This window comes from Thunnus maccoyii, chromosome 4, assembly GCF_910596095.1.
Source record: "Thunnus maccoyii chromosome 4, fThuMac1.1, whole genome shotgun sequence".
NCBI classification, from domain to species: Eukaryota; Metazoa; Chordata; class Actinopteri; order Scombriformes; family Scombridae; genus Thunnus; species Thunnus maccoyii.
In genome coordinates, this window is record NC_056536.1 from 14073219 (window position 1) to 14098938 (window position 25720).

The 25720-nt window shown below is 40.1% G+C and overlaps 1 protein-coding gene across 8 annotated transcripts in view; it reads right to left on the reverse strand.

Moving 5' to 3' along the window:
- Positions 1 to 15578: 15578 nt before the first annotated feature.
- Positions 15579 to 25720, reverse strand: part of LOC121895967 (neural cell adhesion molecule L1-like protein) — a 54850-nt gene continuing 44708 nt past the window's right edge. For 4 of the 8 annotated variants that reach the window (XM_042409543.1, XM_042409540.1, XM_042409542.1 and 1 more), the window contains exons 24-28: positions 23110 to 23223; positions 22611 to 22772; positions 22066 to 22242; positions 20806 to 20878; positions 15579 to 16080 (exon numbers count right to left, since the gene is read on the reverse strand). In XM_042409543.1, coding sequence (XP_042265477.1) covers positions 15867 to 16080; positions 20806 to 20878; positions 22066 to 22242; positions 22611 to 22772; positions 23110 to 23223 — 740 coding nt within the window. In that variant the 3' untranslated portion in view covers positions 15579 to 15866. The other 4 variants (XM_042409545.1, XM_042409547.1, XM_042409546.1 and 1 more) reach the window with 4 other exon arrangements.

Consider the following 25720-nt stretch of genomic DNA (forward strand, 5'->3'; position numbering starts at 1 on the left):
TAAATCAAATCTTTCTCACAGCTTGAGGCTGCGGCTTGTCGATCCTTCTGTGTCGTTAGTCATCCACTCTCAAAGACCTGACAAAAATACAAACGCATAAATAGAGGAGACAGAGATCTCTGGCAGCAATTCTGACCTTGCTTCTCAGAAAAATCAAATGAATAAAGTGACTTAGGTTCAAACGCAGCCAGAGCAAAGGCGTTTTGCTCGTATCCTCATAACAGTTTTGTCTGTTTTCAGAACATTTTTGTTTAGTTGTTTCAAGACTGTAGGGGAAAATAGGGTACTTGTAATGAATACAATGCTTTGTGTATTCAACAAAAAATAAAGTTTTTTGTCTTATTCATGAGAGTATGCTATTTTTGTGAGAGAAAAAAAAACACCAAAGGAGCTTTCTTCCCAAAACATCCAGAAAAACATTGAAAATGAGACTGTCATATAAAAAGTGCAAAGAAAAACACTCAGTGGATTTAGCTATTTAATTACATTTATATAAATACATCTTAACATACTGTATGATCTGTCTCATCTGATGTTAGATGTTACCTAGGTCAATACCCGACTCTCCAATTAATTTTTCATGACCAAGGATTCACAGGTAGCAAATTTCACAGCTCATCATTACAAAGATTGTGTTTCAGGCAGGAGTTAGCTGGAAACACAATCGCACTGAGGACATGTGATCTCCTCTGGGGTAAACTGAGGTTAATAATGATAATATGCAGTGGCTTTCTAGGGTCTTGGGGTTAGTCTTTGTGTTTTGAAAGTGGTAAGGATCCACTAAACAGATTCATAAGCCAGATGAAAATTGAGTGATTTATGCAGACATATAGCCAATAATCCTCCTGTGACTGAGCATCATATGCTGATACAGGAAAAAAAAGCTTGATTTTCCTATTGATAACAACCTCCTGGGAGCACATGGGAAATATGTAAGACCTCTGTGTGAGTTTTCACTCTGAACCTCGTGGTACAGCTGGCTTGATTCACTGTCAGACACAGCTTGAAAGCTACGACAGTCAACGTTTCCTTGGTGTGATTTGCAGTGAGCAGAAAACATCTCAGCGCTGTATGTGTCACTGAGATGACGCGCAGTGGAGGAAACAAGCTGGTAACAACAGAGCTAATTAACTTAAGGTCATCTTACTTTGTATCATGAGATTAGCCGTTACCTGTGAAATATCAACATTACTACTGTAATATTAGATACTATAAATAGCCTAGTCACAACCCAAATGAAAACCTGCACAGCAACGTAACTTGCAAGCAGAGACTCTTACCAGGTGCAGTGACAGTAAGTGTAACAGTAAAATAAGAGTGTGTAGGACGGCTAAATGGGATGGAAACCAAAAGTGATTCATCATCAATCAACAAAAGGGAAGTAAGCCATCTGAGCAGTGTGATTATAAAGCAACAGCTTGAATTGAATATTCAATCTATGAGTCTGACCTAGAGAAGGTGTTAATTGACAGATTGTTTCCAGCTTTTTAAAAAGTGTGTGTAAGAGTGTATGTGTGTACAGAGGTTCCACTCAGGTTAAAAAGAAATGTCAAAGCGCATTGATCAGAAGTAAAAAGAATAATATAGATCAGGCACAAAAGTAGCACAAACTTTTAACAAGCAAGGAGTGTGATAAGATGTGGCTCCAGAAATGGTTTTTGAGCCATCATGCCTGCAAGACAGACAGTCTTTCAGTCACACACTGATATTCACAGTTTCCATAGCAACACATCTTTGATTTTTTTTGTAGCTGAAGTATTACTTTTTTTGGCAGATAAAATAAAACATCATTAATGCTTCACTCAATATGAAATATTGGAATGTGTGAATGTATTAATATGAGGAGAAAAGATCACACTACTGTAACTCCTTTTTTATCTTTTGTCAGGGAGTTATGTGACAGAGTGACGAACATCAAATGGCTTTCTAACGTGTTATTTTATGTTTTTCACTTGTTGTTTCAGGTATGTACAGGTGACTCAACTTGCATCACATCACATTATACATATGAAGAAAAATACAACAAAGTAATAAAATATTTTCTCCTGGGTTAATGTCTCAAAAGTTTGATAGTTAACAGCCTTTTCATACCTTAAATTAGTGTGTGCATGACTGGAGATCATCACCAGTGTGACTTGAACTTTAAAAATTCCAACGGGTAGAAAGACGTGCAATACCATGGTTTTGTTGTAAAAAAGAGACAATCACTGAGCAAAAGCGAGCTCCTTTAATGAGCCACTTCTATTATACCACCTGGGTTATGAGCGCTAACTATATTTCCTTTATGCTTTAGGATAAAGGAAATAACAAACACACAGAACCTGGTTTGCCAGATGTTCCTCCTGAGCAGCCACTACTTTGTTTGTCCTACACAAATATATTGTGAGAAGAATGCCAGAAGGATTCAAATGTGATTGGATGCTTTTTTAAAAACAACATATGGATCCACAGCAACCATTTGAAATCTATCTTCAAGCGTTCATGGGAACACTGTGATTCTCCTTTTTACATTTATTGAACTTCTGTTCACTACTGATCGCTTTCCTTCACACTAATGTCTTCATCCATAAAGAATCAAACTACAAAAGTTTCATGGTGTGTTAGTTATATTATGTAAATGCACAATGAGACAGTTTGTTATCCATATACAAAACATTAAAAGAAAGACTATGGAACTTCAGAAAGAAAAAACACAACAATCTTCCACTTGCAAATGAAAAAGTGAATTCATAAGCAATAAAATGCAATTCAGTACACTCAGGGGTTTTGCCAACGCAGCCTTATTTGGTCTGGTATGACCAGTGTCTCATCAAATGTAAGAGAGATATTTGCTGATTGTACTATACAACTCTTCTCTACTTGTGCCACTGTTTTACTAGATCTTAGCATTTTACGTTTTAGGCATGAAGGAAGGTAGTCGCACACTTGTAGCCACGATGGAGTCTTCTTCCTTGAAGAAGGCTGTCATGCCAAAACATTGACAACTCAATGAACTATTATTATACTAATAAACTGCTGCACTGTGGCTACAAGTGTGTGACTACCTTGGTGGTCAGTACCTCTCCAACACTGGTGTGAGTTCCTCTTCTCTCCCCTCCTGTAAGCTTTTCTCATATAAACATTTACACATTAACAGTATTTCAAAAGTAAAACAATGAAGAAACACCCTATATCTCACCAGAAAACATGTTTGTTTTCTCCACAGTGGCTGCTGTTCAGCAAAAGTTACAAAGTCTTGTTGTCTTGTTTAGATTAACTAGTTATCTAAAGCAACAAGACCTGATTTTTTTCCCACTTGAGGGCAGTAGAAACAAGCTGTAAAAACAACATTGACATATTGTCACCTATTAAATTAATATGGAGAACTAGTAAGCAGACACTTGCTTTTTTAAAGTGTGTTTGTGTCCACTGAAAGTGCTGCTGCGTACAGTCACTGCACATCCTATCACTCAATTTTGCACTATTTGTATTGCTGCTTCCAAAAACTCCATAGTCATAGCATCTAATATTTTTACTCTAATGCTATTTATTTATTTATTTATTTATTTATTTATCTATTATTTATTTAAATACTGGTTCTACTGTAACTTCCTTATTTGCATTAGTTTTTCTTCTTCTCCATCTCTTGTTTTACCTTATATTTTAATTTCATATGTTATATCTTTTATTGTTTATCTTATTGTTACAGCGTATTGTTACTTTGCCTGCAGTATTGTCCCGAGCCCCAACAAGCATTTAATTATACAGATGACCGATGTTATTCTGCACAAATGACAAATAAAGTTGAACTTTTAGCTCCATTTTGTTTTACACCAACTCCCGAGGGAAATATAAGTTCACCAGCTGCTTGTTTACTTTGTCTGTCTTGTGTGTAACAAACAGGATATAATATGAGCTTTAAATAGTGCTGGTAGGTGGATTTTGCTCACCTTTGGACAAAGCCTCTCTAACTGTTTCCCCCTGTTTCCAGTCTAAGCTGAGCTAAGCATCTGTCGTTAGCTTCATATTTTTTATACATGAGAATGACATGAGAATATCATGTCATAATATTTCTCTGAAAACTTGTTTTGTCAGTTGTTGTCAAGTTGTCAGTCTTTGTGGTTCATACTGAAAAAGAAAAAGAATTCAGTTGGAATTGTCCAGTATGAATAAGCTCATATGAAGCAGGAGGGTGACAAAGTGTGATAAATTCTATGCAGTGATGTTTGATTAAACAAATGAGACGAATAAGACTGCAAACAGAGAGCCTGTTCTTTTCCAAGCTGCTATTTCACCTCATGAATGTCAATGAGGAGGTGGTAGGGGGTTATTTATAGTTGAAGATTGAATGCAGGGTCTATCCTTCTGCCTGATAATGCCCCCCTGTTTGTCTTCATGTGGAGATGGAGAGATGTTTACGCTCAGAGCTACAGAGCCCTAGCATCACACTCAGTGCCCTGACACAGACAGAGGCAGAAAGGATAAAGAGAGCAAGAGGAAGACTTAGGAATAGAAGGACAGAGAGTATGAGTTATATTTGTAGGGAATGCCTGTAGCGGGGGCATGCAGATACAAATAAACACGGCACGCACACACACGCAGACAACACAGTGTGTGTGAATGCAGGACACAGTGCGTGGGCCATGCCCTTCTTGTGACGCCAGCTCAGTGGACACAGCATGTAAGAGTCATCGCTGCCTGCCATGGATAATTACCATAATGAATGTAAAGGCCTGGACACAAACACTACTGCAAAAAATAGCCCACTAGAATACTGCAAAGTACAAACAATAGTGCATTCTTGAAATAAACATTAGACAAGTCAGGTTTTGATATTTGGTATTGTAAGTCTTCCTCCCAATGTCTTATCTTATTGACATTTGTATGTTATTCATGGTCGGCCAAACTAATAATGATGGAAATGCTCTAGATATTGTGCGTGCTGGAATTTACAAAACTTCTCAAATGCTGAGATATTACCTCTGGGCTCTATAGGACATGTCTGCAATTGCCCTGCCAGTGCTTTTCAAAGTGTAAATAATCTTGAAGCTTCACAGATCTTACAGCGCTGTTGAATAATGCATGCCTGAAATTACAGTTGCTGTGTTAGCTGCCTCTGTTGTATCAGGGCATCTTCCTTCTCTCTCTCTCTCTCCGATTGATCACAGCCCATGATTCCCTGTGTCTAAAAAGTGGGATGTCACAGAGAGGACTCCTGATAAGAGATTCTGCTTTGTCACCCTTTGAAAAAGGTCCCCCCCGCCCCCTATCTGTGGTCACGCTGCAAGCGGAAATTGCACACTCCACCAATCCCAGAGTGTGAGGTTTAGAAATAATACCTTTGGACAACCCTGAAATAACCACTCAGAATACATGCATACTGTAGCCGCGGGGCATTTCCTCTCTATTTAACCAACCTGTTTGCCTTGTTTATACATTGGTAAACCAGAGACTTTTCTCCAGGTAATTCTACAACTTTCTGGAGGATGTAGTCCATAAACAAACCAAGGGCAACTCTTAGCCAATTAAAAAGAGAATTAATTACAGTAGGTTGGCCCAATTATAATTTCCACCTAAAATTTAGCAAGAAGCTTTATGTTTTAGTAGAATCATGGCATTCAGAAAGCTCATTGCTTTACAGATGCAGGAGGAATATACAGCGACACTTTTATGTACACCATGATCTTCTTTCCACTCAGATATGTTCATTATTGCTACTTGCTATTGTCAGAACCTTCTTTATGTGCCTATTATTAACCATTTTATATATAAAACAAAAAGAAAGAGGAACAGCCTTTGGTCTCAAAGCATTTTGCTTTGGAAAATCCATATTTGTTACTGTAACTGCACTCCATAGTACAGTACTATACGACACTTCTGTGACCAAAGTAGGGATGAAGATCTGTAATTGTGTCGACGGCTCTGGAAAGTTTTCCCTTTACTGTGCAGAACAGAGAGAAAGAGGGAGGCAGAGCACAACAGTACAGACAACAAATTTCTCTGTGATAGCGGTGCAGTTTTATGACCTGCTGTGTTGTTTTCTGATTATACTCCACTCAGTGGCATGGATGCTTTCCAAAACCTGTATATACTGCTGAGCTACCTACTGTCTTGGGAGAAAGAAACACATGGTCCTTCAATAAAACATAATAGAAATGACAATAAGATTTACCATCTTCATTCATCTTCTTCATTACCAACTTCAAGATACTAAAGCCAACCCACGAGCCTCACTAGCCCACTAGGTCTACTGGAATACTGGTTATGGAAGGCAGCTGGTAATTCATTACGTTTAATAGGATGTTACACTGCAGTTGTGCTTCAGGGCTACTACTTATTCAGTCTTTGATAAGAGTTATAAAATCTACTCCTTATGAGTTCCTCTGAGGAGAAATCTTATACAGCAAAATCCCTGAAAGGAAGCTCCTCTATAACAAATATAAATCCAATATACTGCAAGCTTACACAATAAAACAAAAATAGGTACTTCCATATATTTTGCAGACTGAGCTTATTTTTCTATCTCCATGTGTGGTGCCAAAGAGCAGTGCTGCCACAGTAGCCTTTTGTCTTTCCTACAGCACTCAGCGGCAGGCAGGAGTAAATTGGTCTCAGAGGACAAAAGCAGCATTAATGTACTGTAAAAAATTTTTAAAAAAGGTCTGGAATACAGTGAAGTTACTTTCCAAAGACATGGCCCTGTTGAGGTGTAATGTAAGTAGCAAGTGGCACATAAAAGCCAAGCCGGTGTCTTCTCCCAAAGCTTCGAATGATGTCTGAACATGCTCACTCCATCCAGGAATCATCACAAATTAATGATTACACCAGCTAGGTGTGAGAGTAGAGCTCTTTACTGGAGCAAAAAGAGCTTAAGGGGGCGAGAGGTCAATGATACTGTACGTATGCCTCATGATTTTCTTCATTTCGATGCAACAGTGTCTTGGCAAGGTCTGCTGGTTTACTATGGGGAGGTTATGTGTGTTTTAACCAATGCAGAGCCACCAAAACATCATGTTCATTAAATGTTTATACACTCTCATCATTCTACTCGAGGGCCCTTTTTTCTATGCGCCAATGAATAAAGAGGGGGAAAATCTGACTGACTGACTGACTGACTGACTGTCTGTCTGACTGCAAATTGCTGTCTTTGGTGTGCAAATATATCCATCCACATACAGAAAATGACATACAGAAAAGACTGAATTTCACACTCCGCCCTCAGAATTAGGCTCCATCACAGCTGAATAAGTATGATGGGAAAGGACAGTGAGAGGCTTTCTAGTAATCGCGCATGTCAGGGGAGATTTCTCTCAGGCAGAAAATGTGGAGTTAAGAAGAAGGGTGAAGTGCGAATAAGCGAGGTAGGCAAGACTTGATGGATTCCAGAGGAGGATGAGTGACCACTAATTGAGGAAGAGGCACCCCTGTTGTGTGTCTCCCTGCATGTCGCCGAGACAATGGAGGGCAAATTAGGTTTCTTGAAGTCATACGGGAGATATAAGGCGTGATGGAGTATAATAGAGGCAAATGAAATGAGGTGATTTAGACTGAAAGATGCAGAGGACATAGCTCCTTAAGGGAGCTTACAACCACTGGAGTGTGAAAAGTTATAAGAACTTAGGTATTATGAGTCCAGACAAGTCAAACTCTGTGTCCCTGACTTCTTATCATGGACAGTAGAGATGTCAAATCTAACATTGCAGGTAAAGTTTGACATGGAAGCCAGTTTCACCCAGTTCACACAATGGGAACAGTGAAGGGTGAGCCATGAATATGTCATTGAATGTGTGTGCGTGCAGTGCGTTTTAAAGTCAAGTCAAGTTTATTTCTATTGCTCGGGAAATGTCTCAGTGGGCTTTACAGGTTGAAACAGCAACAGATCTTGACCCACACAAGAATAACTCCACAAAAACACAAAGAGAGAAAAAAAAAACCTTCACATGAGCGGAAAAAAGAACAAACCTTCAAAGACAACAAAAGGTTTCCTGATCTTACACAGCTGTGGATAAGGTCTGGTTAAGTTCAGACAAAAGTGTGTTGTTAAGGTCGGGGAGAGATTGTGATTTGGTGATAAATAAGTGCTTGGGGTTAGGGTTAGGGTTAGGGATTTGGGTTAGGGTTAGGTGACCTTCGCCAATGTGGTTACAATAATAACCATTAGAGAACAATCAAGGTCTGTCAGCAGGAAACAAGAAGGGAACAGCTGTCTCTTGAGGCAGAGTTTTTGAGGTTTTCCTTGACCCATCCAACCAATCCGACCTCCTCCCTCCCCCAACAGACGAGAGGAGTGAGGGGATGCTAGGGTGAACGTAAATGCACAAACATGTCGTTGGGGAATTTGCCAATTTTTTTTTTTTTTTTAGAGGACAGTCTCATTGAATGAGGTCAGCATGTGCAGCTTGGTGACGGAAAGACATAAAAAACTCTTTCAGACAAAAAGATGTGGCAGAGAATCCTGGGAGCACAGAAGACACAACTAGTCTCAGGAGCTTTTATTCCAATACTAATGGTCATTGTCACTTCAATTTCATTTTTCATGCAGATCAATCTGTTTTAAGCTCATCATCTCAGTCTTGTATTTAGTGAGATGGTTCTTTAATCTTTAATCTAGTTTTCTGCTAATTAGTTAATTACAGGTGGTTTCAACTCAGCACACTGATTTGAATTAAATAGATGATCTATAATTGTATCAGAACATCATGACACCCGGCTTGTTTGCACTGGATCCCAAAGTGCTCACTGAACAATTAATCCTCTCTGAGTCATCGGAGACATCAGATGGTGTCTGTGTTCTAAATCCCAGTCAACTGTTGCTAGTTGCTGCCATTTCGTTTGAGAGTTTAGTTTGTTTCAAAACATCCCAAATTATTATCCACAAGTAGCAGCAGACGTGTAGCAGCAATTTACAGAGGAATCAACCAAAAAAAACAAGTTCGTCTAAGAAATAGCCTCCATGCTGTTGTGCCAAAACACAACACTTTGTTGCTGCCACTATCAGCCTGAGCTTTGAACAGATCAAGGTATTTGAACCGTGCCTTGAGGAGACATCACATGATTAGAATAAAGACTGTAATAAAGAAAGGCAATGAGAGATAGAAAACCCCACTGAACACATAATACCCATCTGTGCTTATTGCTGCAGTGTGTGCATGGGATTGTGTGTGCGTGTGTGTGTGTTTGAATGTTCGGCAGTAATGGTAAACAGCATGCAAAAGGATCAAGTATTTCCATGGTGTAGCACAGGACAAAGCCATTACAGTAATCAGTCTGTGTTGAGTGGAATTGAAAGAACCAAATATGCAGGCTTTCATGTTAGTGTTCCACCAGGATTTAAGAGTTGATTGTGTGATTATCTCTGGCCAAATGATGGCTTTTGCACCAGTTTTACTTGCCATTTTTATCCATTACGCTCTCTCGCCTTTTCACAACAATTTGAGATGTAAAAAGGACAACAAAATTGGGGACGAAAATCAAAACCCTACATAAGCTCACTTGGTATTACCCATGACGGCAGCATTTCTGCTTTGCAAAAAGCCAAAGATGGGCAGCTTTTACTGTAGAGGAATTATAAGTAAATAAGTCCACACATTTAGGATAAGATGGATTTTTTTTCTCTCATACGCCACTCAGATCTCAGTGTTTTCTGCGTGGTCCTAAAATACATCATTTATGGCAACTCAACCTAATTTGTGTGTAAAATTAAGCTTGTCATGTCTCTGTTTTAATTCTTGAGGAAACATGGAACACAACTTGAGGTGGACACACAGTGAGGTGTTGGACCACATGATTATTTATAATGTTACTCTAATGCAAGCCGAACTCAAAATAACATGTGTAACTAGTCACCAGTTCTGATCTATGGTGGATGTCGTGCTCAACAGTGATGCATTTGTTTTTAGCAATGCTAGCAGCGTGGCTCTGGAGATGGTGCTGTTGTTGCTGTTGGTCAATTGATCACCACCATGACTGTAGACTCTCTTGTTTGTTGGCAATGAACCAAAATGTATTTTTTAAAAATTGTTTTGCCATCATCAAAGTGCAATAGACTGATCCTCTGTCCTGGCTGCAAAGTTATCATATAGATTTTCAAGAACTGTCAAGAAGCTCAAACTGGGGTTGTGGCTGGATAGCAGGTACAATTTTAACGTGACGTAACGTAACATAATGTGTACACACATAAAAATACACTATTGTACCCCTACTAGTTTACACTATTCCTAAAATAAAAGAACATAATGACAAGTGGTCCCTAAAATGACAGAGCATATTCAAAAACATTCAAACAATAAAAATGTTTAAAAAAAAACCAAAAACCTATGAGTGCACCATTAGTGACAATTTCAGTCAGTGTGATCTTAATTTCATTTGTGAGGAAGGCTAACTTGATGTAACTGAGCCCATACAACCAGGCACCACTGAAACTGACTAGAAACCCTCAATCACTCAAGATTGGTGTAGAACTGCAAACTGCTGTGACTGAAATGAAAATGAAACAGAATTATCATTATTGATACATCTGGAAAACCACATTTGACAAATAACTGTCACTGGTTGCATCAAAGTAATTATAATAATAAATCACATTTCTGTGGCTTCTCCAGAGAAACACTAATGTCCTCCAGATTCATGACTACTTTATCATATTTATTTAACTTGTTCAAGTGGGTTATTCCACCAGAGGGGGTCCACTCTGACCCACTTACATGTCTTCATGATAATTTTTCATTTCAAACTTTATGCCGAGTAAGGTTTTTTTATCCGTTTATTTTGAGACACTTTAAGTTTTCCATGTTGCTGGGCTTTTTTAGCGGTCTGGTTCTCCGTTAAATTATTTGACATGTACACCAGGATCAAAAGCCCTAATGCATCTTATGCGGCCCTGTGTGTTATGCAAATGGAGGTGTTTTAATGAAGGCGCCATGAATAATTCAGGAGTGGTGTTCCACAGAAACGCACTGCAGGAACAAATTCATAGAAAAAGAATTGCTTTGGAAAAATAAAAATGGATGTTGATGTATCTTTCCCTTCTGTTTGATATCCAGGGCTGCTCATCACTTGCTTATTAACAAATGTCAGCAAACTGAAATAACCCATTTAATTAGCTTGCAAAGTGCAGGAGATGCACTCATCCTGCGTCCACTCAACTTCTGTCTTGCCACTGCCAGCCTTTTGTACTTTAATAAGATTAAAACCTAATATCAGGGTAAGGTTTCAAAACCAGTCTGAGTACCATCTACAAAGAAAAAGAAAAAAGGAATACACTTAGCTGCACCTTGTGTTCTGACATTTGTGAAAATAGACCAATTGAATCATTAACAACCGTGTGATGCACTAAAAATAACATTTAAAAGATCCCTGATGGTGAGCATGTGGAGTGTTGTTAACATGAACAAATAGGAACGTCATTTTTGATTATGTTCCTTTAGCTGTGCAAGTTAAGGATGACACTTTTCACATGGCTCTGCTGCAGGGACTTCAAGCAGACGTACGTATTGTGTACGGATTGTGGTTTGTGCCAAGTTGTTGCTTTGACAGCCTCAGGCTAAGAAAGGAAGGTGAGAATTATTCACCACCCACACAGCACTTACAAGTCTCTTATCTAATCCTCCAGCAATAGTCTAGATGAAATCCTTTGCTGGATCAAACTTAGGACGTGTTGACCTAAAAGGGCCCAGACAGCATTCTTCAAGCACACGCACACCTGGGTTGTTTCAAATCACCATTCATCAAACTCCATTTCGTTGATGTAAGTGTTGTCATTACCTGTGAATGACAGCCTGTCTAAGTGTTGCATTCACCATCTGTACTCACCGTCAGTCCCTTTCAGGTACAATGATATAATGCAGGTAAAGTACATCTGAACTTCCCAGTGTCCACTGTGTCACGTGCAGATGTCTTTACCAAAGCCCCCCACCCCACTGTTCTCTGACACAGCCAGGCTGACTTTGTAATCATATTACCAATGCATGTCTCATTAGTTTCTGCCATGGCTGAGTGTCCCTGCCTCCTCTTGCTCTACTCATACCCTCTCACACACACACACATACACACACACAAACATCCAGTCAATTGCTGGCTGGCATTTGAGAGTGTCTGGGTTTGCATCTAAAGCAGTTTACCAGGGAAATAATAGCCCTCTAAAAGGATTCTCTGTATGCAGAATCATCCCATTCCATTTGCATTCTAGTGAGACAAATTAAATTTTAGCAGAAGGTGAGTACAGCATCATGTTGAGGTGACAAAAAAAAAAAAAAAAAAGAGCCGAAACAGGGGAGTAGGACACCTGAGACCTAAATTAGATGGGAGTTCTTCTGGGTGTTACAATGCTGTGACTGAAAGCTTCACATTTATGAGAGATATTGCTGCATTTATATTTTTTAAAAAAGTGGAATCAATAGAACTGACAAGTAAGAAATATTTCAAGTAAGTCTGTGAGGGAGATAGAGAGTTTAGGCTATTGTAATAGCAGCCTCTTGAATGCGTGTCTAGACACTGATGTCTAGCTTGATGGCTGTATCTTTTCTTTCTTTCTTAATAGTCTGCTTTGTATTTCAATATTCATTTCACATCCACTTGCAGAGAAACGCAGACAAAGAGTGAAGGCCATTGGAAGAACATGGAAAATAAAACACTTTCATTCCGATTACGTGTCAAGGTCATGAGCCATCTTTCTGAGCTCCTTTTCTTCATCTGCAATGTTGCTGAAGCAGTTCCTAATAAGAGCATACCGTCAAATAACCTTCAATACTCAAGCCCCCTTTTCTCCACCCACCCTTAACCCTTCTTTCTGGTAGAGTGCTCAAAGCTTGTCCTTGAGAGTGTGTGTGTGTGTGTTGCTCTCAGTAGGCCTGACTGGCTGTTTGTCTCTTTTAAAGAGCATGAGTCGTGACGTTGGTTTAACTCCTGATACCGATGCCTCTGCAAACACTTTAACTGCATTCCTTCAAAAGCCGGTGAAGAGAAGGTCTTCCTTAAGAGCATCTTCAGAAACACCTCTCACAGTTCCCCTCTCTGTGAACTCTGTGGTGTTCATTATTGATGAGATGTTCACGGTCATCATGCTACCTTCCTCTTCAGTTGCATTGTAAACTCAATATGTAGCACCTTGAGAGAAACTGCAAATCTTCCCTAGGTGCTATGTTTTTTTTGCACTGTGTCCTGTCCTTGCAGCGTCTTCAGCTGGTTTAAAGTTGTTGCAACACGGAGTGTTTACAGCCCGTGGGTATTGGGCCGAAATCCCAGCATGTGTGAGCATGCTATCGATTTCCTCCCACCAGGCAATTTCCAGGGCACTTAGCCTAAATATCAGGTCCAATCAAATCGACTGAAACTGAGTGATCCGCTTTGAACTGGGATCTATGAGTTTGTGTGTGAGCGTGTGGCATCCGCCAGCGATAACACAAGAAAAGCACCACGCAACAAACAAGCTTGTTCCATTCAACGCGGATGCAGGTGATGTAAACGTCCTGACCTGTGCTCATTTCCAAAGGCGATTATGACATTTGAAAAGGTCACCTGCACGTCTTCAAAATAGATTTAGTGGAGCAAAAAAGCTGCTTGTGTGACACTCACGGGGGCTTTGACTAGAGTAATCTTTTGTTGTTGTTTAGAGGTTTTAACGTTCCACGGAGAAAGCAATTTTAAAACGGATGAGGGCGTAATCCCCGACAATACAGGGATTATCTCTTTAAATGACCTTTATCTCGCCATGAGGCATGGAGTGCTTTTCAACTCCACTATCCCAAGTCTGGTTTGATTACGGCTACAATGCCTATTTATAATCAGAGGGCTATAGACAGACTATACAGCTGCAAGGAGGCTGCGCATTCAAAGTGGGAGATAAGGGCCCCCAAGGTATTTTAGAGATATGAAAGAAGTCCAGTGACATGTGGGAGGATTTGAACAACAGAAAGGTTTAGGAGAGGTTGAGGAAGTGAAAGTGAAATAAGCTCATTCTTTTATAAATAAATCTGTGTCTGAGAAGATTCTGTCACTATGTTTATCTTCCTGTCTTTGAATGCACCATAAATTTAAAATGTGAATTTGAGTCACAGTTTCGTTTTTTGAATTTAGGACAAATAAATATGGTAAGAAGGGAAAAGCTTTCTTTCTGAACCTCTGAGCTGTTTTTTATATTGAAAGGCTCAAAAATAATGGATCGAATCAGAGGGGTAGTTGGGCTGTTTTAGACAGATATAAAGAGGCTGATACACGAGTCGATCTTCTCCCATCTTCGTTAGTTGGGATTTTTGCCTCATCAAAGGTGCTATATTTTCCCTTCAGAAATTGAAGAGGAGAGGGAGCTCCGCTTTGGTTCAGATAATTGGAGCCATGGGAGCTGGTACAGTAATGGGAAAGAGATTGACTACAATGTTGACTATATTTCATAGCTAAACTTTCTTCCATATGACCATTTTTGTTCTTTTTGGTTTGAAGTGACAATACTCTTTATTGTCAACTACTGTTTTCTCATGTTGTTTACTGTGTGGGAGGAACTCATGCAACATTCAGTTTGGTTATTAAAGTTTCTCTGGTTTGCATTTCTATAGACCGAATGTTCTCTTAGTTCAATATGAAATATGGTGTGCTGTGATTTGCCAAAGTTACACAACAAACTGAATCTCTTTAGCTTTCAAGAATTGTGTTTAGTTTTAAAGTGGTCTTTGTAGCTGAAAGGCTCACTGGTCCTAATTTTTTTTTTTTTTTTTAAAAAAAGCCTCTAGCCAATGAAACATTTAGTAGCCAGCACCGCTTCTATATCGTGTTTTATTACATCTGTGTGAGTAAGATTGTTGAATAGGTCAAATCTCAACTTTATTTGACTTATATCCTTGATGAATATTTTAGCAATATGCATTATGCATGTAAGGAGCCACTGCATCTATTGCAGAGATAATGAGAGCTTAGTTTGTGAATGAAATTTAATGTATAATTGTGGAAATACTTTTGAAAAATAGCACCAAAGAAGGTTTTTCTCCTGATAATGTATTCACATTCCATGTTCAGTGGAAGGACATCTCAACTTGAAAGTGAGCTTACCATATAAGTGAGTGCTTTTTAAATTACAGAAAAAGAGCAGCCAATAGAGGCTGATGAATCATCGCAACAACTTAAGAAGAAACTGGGAAGGAGGTTCGCGACATTAACAATTTGAAGATAATAAATAGCCCAGCTGCTGGGTTTTAAACTTTAAACTTTAAAGGGAGGTAGAGTGATTCACCCTGGGATAGTTGGCAGAATAAAGGCAAATGATTCAAAAAGTCCTAAACCTTATAAATAAAGTACTGCATGACAAATTGCTTTAGTTTCAGTGTATTCATTATTACACTCTGGAGATAAATGCAGAAATACACTTTTCACTTCAAAATGTGTGTCCTTATATGTGTGTTGTGGTCACTTGTTTGAAATAAAAAACAATGAAAAGTTCAATGTTCAATACAATGATATAAAAGACAACAGATATTACCAGCATTTTGATTATAAATAAATTATCAACTTTTCATCCATATATAAATAAAATATACAGTAATGGAAAGTAATTTTTGATCTGCTGCCTTTTGTTAAATAACAAAATCAATGTACAACAGTGAAGATTGTAGTTGACAGGTACAAAAAACACTTTATTATTATTAATAAAATCATGAAACACTCAAATGATACATTTCATTCTCTTACAGTATGTACAAAATCTTTTCACACTGATGTTTATGGTGGGTGTATTCTTAATTTTCAGTCCCTGGGCAAAACTTCTTCCTGCAGTAAAAACTTTTGAGTCATTTTTATTGCCCCAAATTTGGCTATTCAAGTTATATTTAATGCCAGGAAAGCTGAGTATAAAAAGTATCTTGAAAGGGTTTGAAGTAGACTGTTTCAACTGGAGCTTGGCTTTATGCAGTGACTGGGCTGGGTCCACTGGGCTCGCTAACAGACCCTCCGTGCTTACGTCCCGAATATTCTCCGATAAATGAACCGTCCTCATTGAATTCTCCTCCACCGTCGGCGTAGTCGACCAGGCTGTCTCTGCTGACGCTGTCCCCGACCACATCATCGCCATTCAGGGTACACAAGCTACTGCCCTTCAATGGCTTCTCATCACTGTCACTGCCATCAACAACAACAGAGAAGGATGGCCGGGGTCAGTGGTGCAGTGCATAAACAAACACATTGTATAGTACATCAGGCAGATGTTCGGAGGCAACACATATGACCCTAGAGAGGTGTTTGACACACAAGCACAGATACACACAGAAACACCAGCGTACAGAGCATGTACAATACGTAAAGACTATTAAATGCTTGACTGCGCTAACAGACACACACACACACGCAGGCTCCCACTCACAAAGCAAGTTCTTATGGTTTCAATACATCACTACGAGCAGTAGGCAGGGGTGGATGCAGCGGCTGCACAGCAGGAAAGAGAGCGCAAGGGAGGCGGGGAGGGCTTGCTACAATCACTTCACTAATTGCTAATTGCCAAGGCTTCAAGACCAAAGGCAATTTCAAATCTCTTTAGAGCCAGCGATGGAAATTGCCAGAGTGCAGCTCATTTCGAACAGTGAGAAAGAAGAAGACGTGTGTGTGTGTGTGGAGGGGGGGTAGAAGGCTGAGATTGAGAAGGGTAGAAGGAAGAGGGGGGAAGAGGTGGGGCATATGCAATCCCAGACAAACAGCCTGTCATTCCTGGTATTCCCAAGGGGCCCACACGCAGGCCAAGGAGATTAGATGCCAATTTAAGGCTGGGCAACTGGCCAACTTGCAGGTGTCTCACTACAAGACGCAGGGTCACCTCAAAACACTGAGGATATTTTTCCTCCCTGTCCTCTTTTCTAATTCCCCAAACCATCCATGTTTTTGTAACACCTCTCTCTCCTTCAGTTTAGTATTCACACCGCAGAGCGTCTGCGTTCCGAGACGACACTCAGGTGGCTGATATGTGATAGTGCCATTTGTGGCGTGCTGCAGTTGACACATATGTCAAATACAAGCACAGAGACTGTAGTTCAAGCCATAGACTGTATATAAGGATGCATGACGTCCCCAAAAGTGAAGCCAAACTATCTCGATCGCCCCCTGGTGGCTGGTTGCAGTATAGGTCATAAGTCCTGCCCCATCAATGTTAGCGAATGGGACATGGGCCAAACTAAAAAATCAAAGTGCACAAATACATTTTTCCCAAAGATGGTTTCTTTCATTTTAGGTAGTTGTTATCACACCAATGTACGTTAAAGCTCTCATTTTTCTGATACGTTTGTTTTTTATTATTTATTTGATGATATGAAAAGGGGGTGTGGCATCATGATTGACAGCTGTGATTGACAGCCGCTCTAAAACCTCCATCAGACGAGCCAAGACACTAATGTATGCGTTTTCATTTTGCTAGCCAGTAACTAGTAGCTGTAGTTACTGGCTGGTTGTGGCTGGTTTACCTCTCCATGGCACTACCTCTTGGCAGGGGGACGGCTGTCAGTCAAGTTGAGGGGGCGGGTCCTGTGGGCCGTCATCCTGCTGCCCAACTCTACTGCACAGACTCTGGTTGCAAATGACGTCACACAAGCATGATGGCAGTTCCCGGAAACATGATATTTTGGCTTCACTTTTGCATAGCGGAAGGAAGTGGAGACTCATTCTCCGCCTTTACATACAGACTATGGCTCAAGCTAAGATTACAAAGCAGGTCTCTTTCACGTGTATTTTTAATAACCAATCTTATCTATCCTATTTCATGAGGCCGTTTACCATGCAAGCCACATAAGGTCCGTATTTCAACTCTTATCAAACCTTTTTTCTCTGACGACTCCAGAGCGCTGAAGATAAGTGGCTGTTATCTAAGAGCAGAGGAATGCCACAGACGCTGCAGCCCTCCCACAATGACTTTGAATACAGTGATAAAATGGGGCTGAGTGCTTTTGAGCCCCAGCTCATTCAGGACCTTGGTCAGGATCCAGCTCAGTCGCAGCTGTTGCCATGAAAAGGCTTTCCTTCAGCCTCAACAAACAGGTGAGAGATGGAGTGGAGGCACATCACTGGGCAGAAGGTAATTAAATTTGTCTTGCCATTGACCCATGGTGACTTGGTTTGGGGGCAGCACAGAAACGTCAGGCACAAGGCAGACTTTTTCACCCCCTTGCACCTGAAGGTGTATTTATTTTACTTGTGGTAAAGTGTCTGTAGGAAAACTTTTTCCACATCTGCTGCCACCTCCCAAATTGCACATAAAAATACAAGAAGATGAGAGCTGAGATGAGAAAAAGGAGCAGGGGTAAAATAAAAAAAAGAAAAACAAATAAACTAGCTAAGGAAAAAATTGCATCACACTGTCGGCTAACAGCCTACTCCAGCTATGACACCTGCTGTTCTTGCAGTGGACACAGGGGCGAGGCAGCAGAGGGCTGTCTCTAAAGAGAAATCGTCTGGTGCATAATTACCACTTGTCAGCTCCCAAGACACGTGGCATACCAGTAGGTGGTCTATTGCCTTTGGAGACTCAAAGGGCACAAGAGAGCCCTGAATCTAGCTCTATAGCCAAGAAAACAACATCATAGTAAGGCTAAGGGCACTCTGGGGGGACAGTAGTCAAAACAGCTTCATGAAACCAACCATGAGAGGCATTTTAAACAGAAAGTTGCAGCCAAACATCTCTACAAGCTCACAAACTCATATTTCCATGGCCTCCCTTGTCTGATGACTGCAAAAGTAAACTTGTTACCTGACCTGAAATCAGTATCACAATATCAGTGAGTGTGTGTGTGTATGAAATCATACAATTGATAAACTGATAAACCATTTCCAAAATTCTTCACACATGTAAAACAAAAACTAATTTTGTTAGTTTTTGATTACAATTTGCTTTGTATCTTATACCTAAAAACAATCATATCATCATAATGTATTTCCACTGAAAACCAATGTATGATTATACTGAATTATCGTTCAGCCCTACTTGGCATTAAACCTCACAGACAACAATATCTAAAGCAATCCAAACTGTGTTTAAAAGCCATCTCGATATCTGTGCAGCAATCACTGAGTCACTGATGTTGGCCAACACCCCTGTCATCCCAACAAATATGGTCATTTTGAGATACAGGACGGTAAAAACGTACTTATTACATCTTTAAGCCATATAATCTATAAACTGTGTTGTAGACAATAGATTTTTTCCTGCTGAACAGAATAATGGTCTTGGCAAGAATCACAGGAATGCAGGAATTGGCAGCGACAACACAATTGTGAGTAATCATGTTCTGAATAATATGATGACGAGCAGAATCAAAGCACACAGAGGAGGCCATTTTAGGTGATTTTCTGTTGTGTGTGTTTGTGTGTGCGTATGCACAAACAATCACAGCATTGTCACACAGTTGCTGCAGTGCTGTCAAGCAAAATAGGATTCAGTCGATATCCATAAACTGTCACCGTAGCAGCTAAACAATGCAAACAATGGAAATTCAACAGCCATTATAATGTACAACAGCTGTCTGCTTCGGGCTTAAAGGCCCAGTTTTTCCACCCATTTGCCATGCTTAGTTTATGTCTGTGTCGCTGAATGTAAGATATTTCCTGTTGCTGTATGTCGAGATTCAGTCTGTGTGTCTGCAGTCGGAGCTTCCTCTATTGCAATTAAACGTGTCTGTATTTAATTCCCAAATAAGCTGAGGCACTAAATCAAGAGACAAAAAAATTTCATGTTTCGGTAACCCCCAGTCTCCTCAGAGAGGTCTTTCTATATTAGAAGTGGCTAAACCATAAGCTGAATAGGTTCAGTAGGCAGCTTAAATAGTTAATAGCATTATAGCTGTTGTCTAAGAAATGTCTTGGAAACTGGAGTGGTCGCGCTAGCACCAGTCGGCCAATTTTGGCTCCATCCCCCATTCAGTTCTACAGTAAGCCACTATGGAACAGTTAAAGGAAAATTCCAGTTTATTTCAACCTGATGTATTTCCTATAGATGTGGCAATTGTGGCTTGTGGCTGTGTCATGTTAATTTGTGTTTAGAAAGAGAGAAGTCATTATTCTGGTGCTGTGCCAACATGTTTTGTACAATATTAGACTACTCAACTAAAACAGCATCTCATAGTCTCCTTACAGCACCGAGCACTCTGTTTAGTGCTTTTTTTGTTTGTTTTTGACCCACGTTGGCCTCGTGACACCACATCCTTTTTTTCTGCATTGAGTGCTAGACAGTTTTGTTGGACTGAATGCTAATGTGGCCGTCCAGTTGAGAATGGAGTTACTGCCATGTCTTTTTCTTATTTGTTTTTGTAAACTGTATTATTTTTTCTTCTAACAGTAATAAACTAACTAACTTGCTACCGTTTAGATTTTGATTCTGATCACATATGAGGTGTATGTGTGTAGATGTTTTTGGCAAGCAGCATTCAAATATGCACAGACACACACAGACATGCACATTCTAGCACACAAAATAACTTACTTATGCCTACAGGAATGAGCTAAGTCACATGTACTGCTGAGTGCACACAATCATAATTCCAACTAAAGGGGAACAAAGCTTTAGTTGAGTGTTACCCACTTCTGTTAACTACACTGTGTGATTACCTAGCCCATTAAATGATGAGAACATTGGCTTCTAGGCTGATCCTGGTAAAGCTCATGAATGCAAGGTTTGCTTTTGGGATGGGAGAGAGAAAACATTACTGTGACACATAAAAAATGAGTTTCTTATCCAGATAATATTTAACATATGGTTGTTAGATTAATGTTGCCAGAACACAATGCATTTCAAGGAGATAAAAAAAATGTCATTTCCTCAGAACACTTTGGCACTGCAGCTTTTCTCTGCAGAGCAGGAGTACAGCTCACCTGTATTCACAGAAGGTGTCATCATTCATTCCCTGTGACTCCATGTCAGGGTGGAGGTCTTCCTTCTCTTTCACTGCAGGAGGAGCACAACAGGCATTTCAGCAACATTGTGAAAGGTCAGCATTTTCATCCGCAGACATGATTACGTATTACATGTACTGTTGGGAAACATAATCATTTGTAATGCATCAAATTCAAACAACCATAAAGGTTCTTGTCTGTAACATTTTCCAAAGGGAAATAACTCAAACAGTAAAATCTGCCTTTGTTTGTTTTAATGACCTACAGTGATTTCCTGTCAGATGACGCTTGGAGACTAGAGCAAAAGCAAAGCTCAACATTCATGCTTAAATGATCTGAACTTTTACTTTATAACACCTGAGTGTTTGTAAGAGATGGAATTCAAAAGCTTTTGAGCACAACTAAATATGACTGTGTAAACATTATATCAAGTCGGTACACTGAAAGCCTCTCTTCTGTGTGTGCACAAAGTGCTACACATCAGCTCTTTGTGTAAAATATGCTTTAAAACAAAACACAAAAAAAATTCTATACTTTCGAAAGAGACAAAAGAGGGATTTCATGAAAAGAGCTGGATGGGCAAAGGGGGAATCCAAAGGAGCTGATGAAATATTCAGTGCTTCATGTCAAAAGCTACTGCAGGCAAAGAAATGGAGTGGTGGGGAGAAGACGGGAAAGCAGGTTGAGAGGAGAGAAATCGAGTGAGGAGACACTTTGCAGGTAGGTACCACTGTGAGACTGAATTTGGCTCTGATACAAGGCAACACAATAGTGCAGGGGAAAGGGCCCGGAAGGTCTGCACAGGTGAGAGGTTTAGGAGGTGTGGAACAAAGCCAGCTGATTCTCACTCATCTGACTTGACGAGGTATGTAATCAGAGGTACCAAGCAGAACTAACAGGGGCATACAAATTATTTTGCATGCAGCAAAACTGTACTAGCTGCAAGCAGCTCATGGGGTTAAATGCATAGGTGTCCAACATGCATGCATCGGGCATTTCCAAACAGGGTGGGGGGTCAGGGTTGAGGCCCACTGTACGTTCTTTCAGGAGGTCAACCAAAATCACATCAAAGAGTCAAATCAAGAACTGGTGGTCTTTAAAAATTTCAGAGATAATTAAGCTGCGTATTACCAAACCAGACTGATATCTTCTACATTTAATATACATTTCAGGTAATTTTGGTTCACTTCCTGAAGCGAAACAACATGGAGACCCAACCCTGGTCAAAGACTAACTGACCTTTATCCATGGAGAACATGTCTTGTCGCTGGGGCGGCGGCGTACCTGCATACTTGCCACCTTTGTTTCTCTGCACAAAGCAGGCCATGAGCACAACAAGGGTGAGGAGCGCCACAGCACACATGGTCCCAATGAACCAGCCCTGGGTGGAGAAGTTGCTTTGCTGACCTGCCATAACTGTGAACAAAAAACAACGAAAAGACAGAGGATCAACTTTGCACACATTGGCCTATTTGACTATGACAATCCCCTCAAGCGCTCCTCATACAACTGTTTCTTTGACTTAAAACAGAAAAACATGATGGATTCAAGTTTGAGAGGATGTTCTCACATTGTATTTCACTCATATTCCCTTCAGCTACAACACTCTGTCTCCTCTGAAAGAATATTAGATAGGAAGGGGGAAAAAATGCGCAGAGATGTAAGAAACTCACACATTCACCACACTCAATACCCATTTGTCAATGATAGGCCGGTTTTGTTATGGCAGACTAGAACCTAAATCACTCAACTCTATTGACTGTGACACCTTTCCCTCATCTCACCTTTGACTCGTGTCTGGATAACGTCTTCGAAAATGCTAGCGTTATCGAGCAGCCTCTTGGCCATGAGGCGCACCGTGTACACCGTCCCAGGTTTGAGCCCATCAATTATGTGGAAACTTTGAGAAGTGTTTACAGCCTCTGAAATCCGCCAGTTACCATCACCTACACAGCGAAGCACAAGAAGTGCACAAACAGCAAGTCTGTGTTAGCATTCATACTACCGAATAAGAGCTGTCGCCAAGTAAGAAGTAGTTCGTAAGTTAATACATTTATTTATTGAACTATATATAATGTTAAATACATCTTACTACATTTTGAGGCAATGATGATGAGGAAATGATGAAGGTAGCCATGCAGACATTAGCTCATGTACTGTACATGCTGACTTATAATGTACTTTTAGATGTTTATATAAAACCTTCCCAGTTGCACCTAAACATGGTGTCACCTAAAATTCCTACCAATGTTTAGCAAGGCGGAGACGGTGAAAGAAGCTTACGGTTATTCATATAAGCCACATAAAGCTGCGAATCCTGCTGCTCCTCTCTGGCAGTCCAGCTGATTTTGGCAAAGGTGTCACTCACATAAGAGCTTATGTTCAACAGGGCTGGAACTGATAAAGAGAGAAGAAATAGGAGGAGGAAAATAGGGAGGAAAGGAAAACACAGACAGCCACAGAGAAAAGGAGAAGAAGGCAGGAAAAGAGGATTAGCAGAGGCAAATAGGATCCCCCCGCAGCTTGAGAACAGTGCAGCTAGCAGAAACCCTTCAAGACGACAGTTCAAAAGGCAACGCTGGGCCCCAGACTTAATTGAGTGGAGCTGGATTTTGGCTCATAAAGAGTAGATATAGAGATGGTGGGCGGGAGTGACATCTAGTCTTCACTCTCTCTTAAGCAAAGCTGGCATTTCCTGACGCCCCCCCCGCCTTGAGCGGATATCAGAATAGATTGAAGCGTTTCCATGTCTCGAATCTCATTGTTAGTTGAAAGTTCAGGTACATCAAGATGAGATCACAGGGATATCATTGGCTGTGCATGTGTGAGTGGGAGCTATATACCTAAAGGAGGATGAGTAGAATTGCCTGGGATAGAGCTGGGAAAGGAGAGAGAGCAGTTGTGGCCTGGAATGAAAGAGAAGCCTCAGATGTTAGATTCCTGTTACCATACTGTCAGGTATAATACTCTATTGTGAAACAAGCTAGCGCTATAAACGACACTAAGGCAGGATTGTTGGAGCTATTGGGAAAACTGGTGGGAGTAACTGTAAAAGTACACTGCATGTGATTGCAAACACACTATAATTATAGCAGGGTTGAGGTCGACACAATAAATCTGAAATGCAAATTCAAACTTCAGTGGTTACTTTCAAACAGGGTATTCTCACACAAAATGGTTACAGTTTGGATTTTGGAACATCTTTCCTGAATTGGTTTAAAGGAATTACCCAAACTATGCTTGTACAACTAACTATAAGCGACAGCTACTTGCCACACCAACACACCTACGACCTTGTCTACCTCTATTTCTATGTTAGCGAGCTGCAGCGGCTGCAGGCGGTGATACATACTGCTCTGAACAGAGGCCACAGCTGGAGTCAGGGAAAAATCTTCAGAGGGATAAAAAGAAAATGAAATACAGCAGAGTATTACAGATATATGGAAAGCCAGCTTTAAGGTTTATAGACCAGGCACACACACAGACACATTTGTAGGGATATGTGATTGCACTCACAATGACACACACACAAATACGTGGGCAGTGCATCCTCACAAACGCAACCACACGCAGGTGGATGCATAGGTGATCTGTTTTGTGTTTGGTGCCTGGTGGAGAGCTGCACCAACAGAGGGCACTGAGCAGCAAAAAGATCATGAACAGTATCCCCCCAAGTACATCAAACTTACAAATATTAAGCAGGATTTGGGTATGTAGTGTATAATGACAAATGAAGTATAACTGTAACTTAACTGGAGTGTTGATGACACTACTGTAACTGGATGCAAAGCACCAATAGAATAGGAAATAGAAAAAAGAAAAGTTGCTCACAACAACAGAACTTTTGCATTTTCTGTGTTCCAGATATGAAGTTTCCAGATTTGTCATTAGCCATTCTAAAATCACAATTTTATTTATATCCACTTGCACATTAATTTCTTGCCTATATTGCCTAACAGTCACTTTTGTGAATGTATTTTTCATATACATATTTTTCTTTAAAGGGGACATATTCTGCAAATTTCCAGGTCTATATTTTACTGACCTGAATGGAATATCTTTGCGTGATTTACAATTCATAAAACTCCTTATTTATCTTATACTGGCACTTTACACAGCCCCTCAGTTCAGCCTCTGTCTGAAACAAGCTGTTATAGCTCTTGTCTCCTTAAGGCCTCCCTTTAGATGAGCCCACTCTGTTCTGATTGGTTAGCTGCCAGCTCTGGAGGCTATGTAAACAAACAAGATTTCACTTCTTTTTCTCATTCTTTACTCAAAATGTCAACTTCTGAAGTGCATGTTCAAGCCGAACTCCGATCCAAAATATGGTCAACGCAAACAGGCCGTGGAACAACCTTAGCAACAAAGACTATGGAACGGGCGGCCATTTGCAGGCATGTGTGAACGATCTGATGTCGGTTGGGGAAGTAGAGGTAACTTTGTAAACAGAGCATTCAGAGGAGGTTGAAGCCTGGGCTTTTGACTTGAAGATGGCATTTTTACACACGTTTACCTCAAGTTTTGGAACTTTGACCATGTTTAACATATACATCTGAGATTATAGCCGTATATAAATGACAGAAAATCACAACAAGCAAGATATGTCCCCTTTAAAATAAGAGAAAAACCTATGCACAACTTCATTACAACACAAGAGAAAGCTTATCTCCTTATCTTCAGCATGATCTTTATGGCTAGTAGCTACATAGTCATTATGTTTATTTATTATCTAACAGTTTTGAGCATTTTCTGCAAGTGTGTGGGACCAGATTAACCGAATTTAATAAGTGAATATTAACTTATTATGGTATTGGTCATACGGTAGATTAGGTTTGGGGAAATGTGTCACATCCTGCATAAATTTTCTAAGTTTAATTAGATTTTTTTTTATTTA